This window comes from Penicillium oxalicum, chromosome I, assembly GCF_001723175.1.
Source record: "Penicillium oxalicum strain HP7-1 chromosome I, whole genome shotgun sequence".
NCBI classification, from domain to species: domain Eukaryota; kingdom Fungi; phylum Ascomycota; class Eurotiomycetes; order Eurotiales; family Aspergillaceae; genus Penicillium; species Penicillium oxalicum.
Window position 1 is genome coordinate 4,448,102 of NC_064650.1, and position 7,861 is coordinate 4,455,962.

Sequence of the window (7,861 nt, forward strand, 5' to 3'; positions counted from 1 at the left end):
AACCGCGGGCACAATATTGATCTCAAACACAGATCCGTCCACAGCTCGACGATCCTCCGATGTCAGTGATTACCACATGGGCAGACTAGAGGATGTCTACAGGTGTTCTATTCATGATCCATTGCATCCGTATGCGCATGCGGCACTACTCATGGGTCTGAATGGTTATGAGAGGTTCCAGGCTCTTTTTTGGGCAATGAAATAAGCTTGTTCACCGTCAATAGTGTCACTGAGGCTACCACCTACAGCACTATATTCTTCTCGCCCATGCTGGGTCTTCTTTGTCTTATCTCCTCTATCTATACCTTCGCATATCCATTCGCTACGGTGAACGCTTAGCCAGTCAGTGCCCCTCTCACCCGTTTAGCTATCTTTTTAGTACTATTTTTAAACAAATCCTGCTTCTCCCTCTATCGTTCGTTTAACTTTGGCCAATTTCGCCTGTACGGTCAGCATCGGCAATTCCATTGGGGACTCGCTCACCGGCCTTCCGCCTCCGAAAGACTTACATCCTCTCTGTGAGATCAAAAGTGCTAAGCATACTGCTATTTCCAGTCCTGGCGGCCTTCTCTTTCACATCCACAATGATCACCATGACCTATGCTTCAAATTCGAGTGCCAACTCATGAAAGGCTTGGGCAGTGCAGCAAAGCTGATCGATCAAATCGTGAGACTTCGCTACTTCGATTGGCGAGACTTCGTCGGTCACCTGGAGTGCTGACATAAACACGTGAAGTGAGGTACGACCCCTTGCGTCATTCGCCCGTTTTTCCAACGCCGCTGCATGCGCTAGTGGTCTGGAACCTGTCCGACCTTTTCTTCCTTTTTTTTGCTGCTCGCTCGTCCCTACTGGGCCATTGCGCCATCTTGCGCGAAAAACCTCTCATGGGCGTGCTTCAACCTCGAGGGCGGCGTGATTCGCGCGCTTCAGCTCTCTCACGCAGCTTGGGTTGGGATCGTGGTCGGGATCCGGATGCATCGATCGCGCCAGAATCCCTCGTGGAACATGCGCATGCCAATTTGGGCAGCTCCGCGGGAGCCGGAACAGAGGCCAGCAGCTACAATGCCTCCAGCATGAGAACTCCCAGTCGCTCCTTTTATCACCGATCTTTTAATGCCCCTACCGGTAGGCCTTTTTCTTCTCCTTTTTCTCTCCCTCCCCTCCCCCCTCTCTTTTCCCTCATTGAATAGCTCTCAATTTGAGTACGGAGTGCGCAGAGTGTGCCAAAGATTCTTCGACAAGGACTGGTGGAGCAGTGGAAGGAGTTGTTGAGCTGCTGTATAGCCTCCCGTTGAAAGGGACGACAAAGGGAAAAAATGCATAAGAAAAAACATAATCGACTGACTACTCTGATCCATCCCAATAGACACCGCCCACTATGCATCAAGTGGATTGCGTGAACAGACGGCTGAATTAGCAACATACGGCCTCTCTCTCAATAGAAGACAATCGCGGGGGAAAACTAGCTTAGCGCCGAGTCTGGACATCTTTCGCAGTCAAATCCAACAATCACCATCGGCCTCGCAGGATGGCGTGGCCAGCTCATACCTTCTCGGGGAAGATGACGATTCGAATTCCCAGGCCGTGCTCCTAGATCCTTCGACTGCCTCGGCATCATCGGCATTGACACAAATGATCCAGCATCCGAATCACGATATGGATCACACTGCCAAACCAGTAGAAGACGCCCCCTTTTCGCACCTGTCGACTATTGATGATGAATCCGAGACCCGCGAAACGGAGACTACCTCATTGCTATCCAAGGTCCGATCTAAATCCTTGCACCAGTATGGCGCGACGGAGGACGTGGAAGGTCTGGGCCGGCCAGCTCAGCGGGGGCCGAACGCGGCAGTTCAGGGCATCGCAGCAGTGAGAGAGTGGTCAAGCATTCTGGCGAACCCGAAAGCTTGGGATCGGCGAGCGATCTGGAGGAGCGGCGTTGTTCATCCTCTGAGTCTGCTCCCCGCGGTCATTCTTGGTCTCCTTCTCAACATCCTCGACGCGCTCTCCTACGGCATGATTCTGTTCCCCCTCGGTGAACCATTGTTCGCACACCTCGGGGCAGATGGAATTTCCATGTTCTACGTCAGCACGATCATCTCCCAGGTAGTCTTCTCCAGCGGAGGGTCCATCTTCAAGGGGGGAATCGGCAGTGAGATGATTGAAGTGGTCCCGTTCTTCCACCAAATGGCATTTACCATCATGGACCGGATAGGCAAAGACAAACCACAATCGGTCATTGCCACCACGATCCTCGCCTTCTCGGCCAGTTCCGTGCTGACAGGTCTGGTCTTCTTCCTGATGGGCGCCTGTGGTCTCGGATCACTGATCGGATTCTTTCCTCGCCATATCCTGATCGGCTGTATCGGTGGGGTGGGCTACTTCCTTCTGCAGACGGGGGTGGAGGTCTCTGCTCGCCTCCCGGGTTCTCTCGAATACAATCTCGGCACTCTCCAAAAGCTCTTCCAGCTCGACACCTTTCCACTTTGGATGATACCCCTTTTCCTTGCCATTGCTCTCCTTGTTTTGAAGCGTTTCGTACGATCTAATTTCCTTGTCGGTGCCTACTTTATTGGTGTAGCCGTGATTTTCTATATCGTGATTCTCAGTGCCCGAATCTCGATGCCAACTTTGCATCACAAAGGTTGGGTGTTTGATGCACCATCCTCTAACCATCCGTGGTACCACTTCTATACTCTATATGGTGAGAGTCTTCAGGTCGCTCCGTGAGGAAGTCCCCAGGAACCCGCTAACGTTGTTGTTCAGATTTCTCGGCAGTGGACTGGGTGGCTTTCCTAGACACCATTCCCGCCATGTTCGCACTGACCTTTTTCGGAGTTCTCCACGTGCCGATCAACGTTCCAGCGCTCGGCATCTCCACCGGGGAGGACAATCTTAACGTGGACCGAGAGCTGATGGCACACGGTGTCACCAATGCCTTGTCGGGCTTCGCAGGGAGCATTCAGAACTATCTGGTGTATACCAACAGCCTCTTGTTCATTGCAAGCGGTGGGAACTCCCGTCTGGCCGGTCTCATGTTGGCCGCTGCCACGGCCGGGATCATGTTCATCGGGCCGGTCATCATTGGTTACATCCCAGTGATGGTCGTCGGCGCCTTGATCTTCTTGCTCGGTATTGAACTCTTGCAGGAAGCCCTGGTTGACACATGGGGCAAGCTGACGAGACTGGAATATTTGACGGTAGGTGTCATTTCCGATATCTCTTTTGGAGGCCCTTCGAATGCAAGAGGAGATGCTAACCGAAATAGGTTGTCATCATTGTTGTGACCATGGGCGCAGTGGACTTTGTGATGGGCATTCTGGTTGGAATTATTCTGGCCTGTGTGAATTTTGTCGTCCAGACCTCCCGCAAATCTGCCATCCGTGCGACCTTTTCTGGAGAGATTGCTGGATCCACGGTCCGTCGGCCACCAATCCAGCAACAGTTCCTCCGAGAAGCTGGACGGCAGACGTTGATCATGAAGCTGGGGGGCTATCTCTTCTTTGGCACAATTGTCAACGTCGAGAACACGATGCGCGGGCTGATTGAAGAGGAGGCTTTTTCGCAACAACCAATCCGCTTCCTCATTCTTGATTTCTCACGCGTGTACGGTCTTGATTTTTCTGCCGCCGAAGCGTTCACGCGCATCAACCGGGTGCTACTGAAGCGAAATGTTCAAACAGCTATCTCTGGTCTGAACGTCGAAGGCGAGGTCGGTAAGTCTCTTCAGAATGTTGGCCTCTTCGAGCCTGAGTCTGGCGTCCCGATCTTCGAAGACCTCAATGCCGCCCTTGAATTTTGCGAGAACAATTACCTCAAGATCTTTTACGATCATCAAGAAGCATTCATCCGCACCCCCTTGGGGACAACGACTCCGGAGACCGTCATTGAATGTGAACCCCAGTCGCCGCTCCCTGTGCCTCAAATCCCCAATGCAAGCCTGGCCGATGGCATGGTGAGTTCCCCACGTGGGCAATACCTCCAACGAGTAGCGACCAGCACCCTCCGTGACCACGAACATCAGACGACATTGATGGCTGCTCCCGCCTGGTCGTTAATGCGCCAACCCCTTCCACTCCTCCTTCAAACCTTCCAGGGTCTTTCGACTCAGAACGAAGACTTCTGGTTCCCCGCATGTGCATACTTCTCCCGCAAGTCATACCCAGCAGAAGCGGTCTTGTATCACGAAGGAGAGGTCCCTCGCGCCTTTTATCTCCTCGAATCTGGCATGCTCCGTGCCGAGTACAACCTACCGCAGGGCCGATACTTTGAGCTTATCGTCGCCGGTCGGCCATGTGGTGAATTGCCTTTCTTCAGTAACACACGGCGCACTGCCACCGTCAAGGCGGAGCACGATTGCGTGGCTTGGTGTCTAAGTGATGAGCGCTGGAAAGCACTGCAGGAGGAAGAGCCCCGGATTGCAAGGGAGTTGCTTACCGTGAGCTTGAAGCTGACGACGGAGAGGATGGACAGCATTACTTCGTGAGTTCTTTCCGACCAAGAAATCTTTTCCCATGGATAGACTATCAATATGCTGACTCGAACTACAGATATGTGTTAACTATGGCGGCTTAATTGCATTGCTCCCCCCTGCTGGTTTCATTCTTGCAAATTCGAGTGGGGTGGAGGAGGGTGGTCATTTGAGCGAGTGATGATTTATTTTGCACGTTTTTTTCGCATAATCACTATTTTTTACACGTGAGAATTTAGATGATGAAATATAATGTCACGTTGGTCATTACGTGGATGCATGCTTATCAAAATCACCAATTTCTCTCCTTACCACACCGGGCAAAAAAATGTGTCAGCTATAAACAAAAACAGTATATCACTTCATTTCAATGGATCATTTATCACATTTCTCGCTAAAAATAACAAAAAAAAGATCTTGCCCAGCTATCATTAGAAACCAAAGAAACCCCACTGATAAATCTCGAAGATGTAAATAGGTGTGAACCGTGGTTCCACGGCACTTGTCACGCATTTCCGTCAAGTCATCACAAACGTAGAGAGAGAAAGATGGCACTTTACAGACGAGCATTGATACATTTCTTGACCTCTGCATCTGTCGACAATCCATCAGCCAGCATGCGTTTACTGTCCGGGTCGTACAACGGATCCGCAGCGACAGTGGCCCGGATACGTTTCCCGAAATACTCAATCTCGACCTTGGTGCCTTGGCTCATTGTGCCCCCAAGCCAGGCATATGCCACGGGCTTGCGAACAGTGAAACCAAACGCTGCACTCGTCACGTAGCCAATGGCCTTGTTGTTGTAGAACACAGGCTCTTTGCCCATGATCATGGATTGACCATCATCTACGGCGAGACAACACAATCGGCGAGGGGGCCTCTGCTTGGCAGACGGCGAGATGCGGTCAAGTGCGGTCTTGCCGACGTAGTCTTCCCATTTACTTGCGCGGACGGCACCCGCCACACCGGCTTCGAAGGGAGTATGTTCGGTGGTCATGTCCGCGCCATAGATGCGATACCCTTTCTCCAGGCGAAGAGCGTTAAAGGCGGCTCGGCCTGCGGCAATAAGGCCGTGGATCTTCCCGGCTTGGTAGATGATGTCCCATAATCGTTGGCCGTATTCGGCACTTGTCTGGAGTTCCCAGCCGAGTTCACCGACGTAGGACTTGCGGAATGCGGTAATAGGGATGCCTTTGATAATGCATCGCTTGACGCCGAAGTAGGGCAGAGCTTTGTTCGAAAAGTCCTCCGTTGTGGTCTCGTAGAGTACATCGCGGGCGCGAGGTCCCCATAGCCCAATGCAGCAGGTACTGCCGGTAATATCGCGGACCTGGGCAAGCTTGCCTGTTGCACTGTGGTGCCGGGCCTCGCGGCATAGATAGGCCAGATCGGTGGCGGAATTGGCGCCAATCTGGAAGAGATTCTCTTCGAGTCGGGAGATGAAAACGTCTCCGCGAATGCCACCGTGGTCATTTAGGAAAAGAGCATAGGTGATAGTACCGGGTTTGGTGTTGATGTCCGCCGTGCTGAGGCGCTGGAGCAGGTCCAAAGCGCCCGGTCCAGCTACTTCAAATCGATGGAAGGAGGTCATGTCGAACATGGCTACGGCGTTGCGCGTTTTCCATGCCTCGGCCGCTGCGATGGGGGAATAGAATTTGCTGGACCACGAATCACGCGCCACGGGTCTCCATTGAGGCGGCAGGTAATTGAGCAATTCCCGGTTTGACTCGTACCAGAAGGGACGCTCCCAACCTCCTAGCTCCAGGAAGTAGGCGCCCAACTCTTTCTCTCGCGCATAGAAGGGACTCGTCCGCAGCTGGCGTGGGGATAGTCTGGGTTGAGCGGGATGCAAAATATCGTAAATCTCGACAAAGTTCTGAGAGGATGTCTCCTCGATGTACTCTGGACTCAACTGAACCTCTTCAAATCGAGACAATTCGCATTCGGACATGTCGATCGCTGAGTGACCAGTCGTGAGGGTCTCGGCAACAGCGCGAGCAACGCCCGCAGAGTGTGTCACCCAAACAGCCTCGGCGACCCAGAAGCCGTCCAGGTTGGGAGCTTGTCCAAAGATGGGCCCTCCATCCGGCGTGAAGGAAAATACTCCATTGAGCCCATCCGCGATTTGCGTTTCTTGTAACATGGGCAGCAGTCGCTGTGTCTCCTTCCAAGCAGGGGCAAAGTCCTCCTCGGTAAATTCCAGACGAGATGGCATATTCTGCTCATCCACATTCTTGGGGGTCAGACCCAGAGACGACGCCTTGACTGGCATAGGGCGATGACCATAGTATCCGATCCCAAATTGGTCACCATGCTCCCGGTAGTACAAATCATGATCCTGGTGTCGTAGGATTGGTAATTCGGCGTTCTTTCCATTTATTTGCTTGTTCAATTCTCGACCGACCAGACCCGGCACAGCCGTTGTTTTGGCATATTGGTGGGCAAGCGGCAAAAGAGGGATGGACAAGCCGACCATGGCACCGAGTTCCACGCCCCAGAAGCCGGCGCAGGAGACAACGATATCGGCGGGAATAATGCCCTTTGGAGTTTCCACTCCGGTCACTTTCCCATAACCCCTCTCGATTCCCGTCACTGGGGTCAATTCGAGGTAATTGACCCCGGCAGCGCGAGTTCGTTCGATTAGGAGCTGAGTCGCGCGGGCTGCAAGTGCTAGGCCGTCGCTGGGGATGTGTAGACCTCCTAGCACGACATCTTTGTTGAGATGCGGATACAATTTCAAACATTGCTCTGCACTCACGAGATGGGATTCAATACCCCACGAGGAAGCATAACCGTGCCTCCGCTTGATATCCTGGAGACGCTCGGGGGTCGTGGCAACTTCGAGCCCACCAACTTGATTGAAGCAATTCTGGCCGTCCTTCTCGAGAGATTCAAGCTTCTCAACCGTGTATCGTGCCAAATTTGTCATCGTCTTCGAGGGAGTGGTCTGGAACACCAGGCCCGGGGCATGGGACGTTGAGCCTCCAGGCATGTATAGTGGGCCTTGCTCAACGACGGTGATGTTCTTCCATCCTCGCGAGACCAGCTCATCTGCGAGGTTGGTACCGACGATGCCAGCGCCGATAATGACGACACGCTGTGTGTTGGACATGATGAGGTTGAGGATGAGTAGAATTTATCTCACCCTGACGCGTCGAGGTCCGAATGCTTTCGCTTTATAATTCCAGTCGGGGCCCGCCCATAAACCGGATATTTACAACCTCCCCGCAAGAAGAGACAGCTCACCCCCGCAGATTGCGCATCAGTTACAATTCGTTTGGCAAGCTCCGGGTACCGTGCATCTATGAAGCCTATCAATGCCCCGCATCGGCTCGGACGGTACTCGGGGAGGACCACACCGGCGACAAGTCCAGATCTTCCTTTGGGGG

General features: G+C 53.0%; 2 protein-coding genes across 2 annotated transcripts; one reads left to right on the top strand and one right to left on the bottom strand.

The window, feature by feature from the left end:
* Window positions 1-885: 885 nt before the first annotated feature.
* On the top strand, window positions 886-4,576 carry POX_a01472 (uncharacterized protein; the record flags this gene model as incomplete). Its single annotated transcript, XM_050110400.1, has 5 exons — window positions 886-1,126; window positions 1,368-2,705; window positions 2,768-3,201; window positions 3,270-4,483; window positions 4,552-4,576. 5 exons carry the CDS (start codon window positions 886-888, stop codon window positions 4,574-4,576), a joined length of 3,252 nt encoding a protein of 1,083 aa, XP_049974168.1.
* Window positions 4,577-5,028: 452 nt separating this feature from the next.
* Window positions 5,029-7,584, bottom strand: POX_a01473 (Dimethylglycine oxidase; the record flags this gene model as incomplete). Its single annotated transcript, XM_050110401.1, has 1 exon — window positions 5,029-7,584. One exon carries the CDS (start codon window positions 7,582-7,584, stop codon window positions 5,029-5,031), a length of 2,556 nt encoding a protein of 851 aa, XP_049974169.1.
* Between the last annotated feature and the right edge of the window lie 277 nt (window positions 7,585-7,861).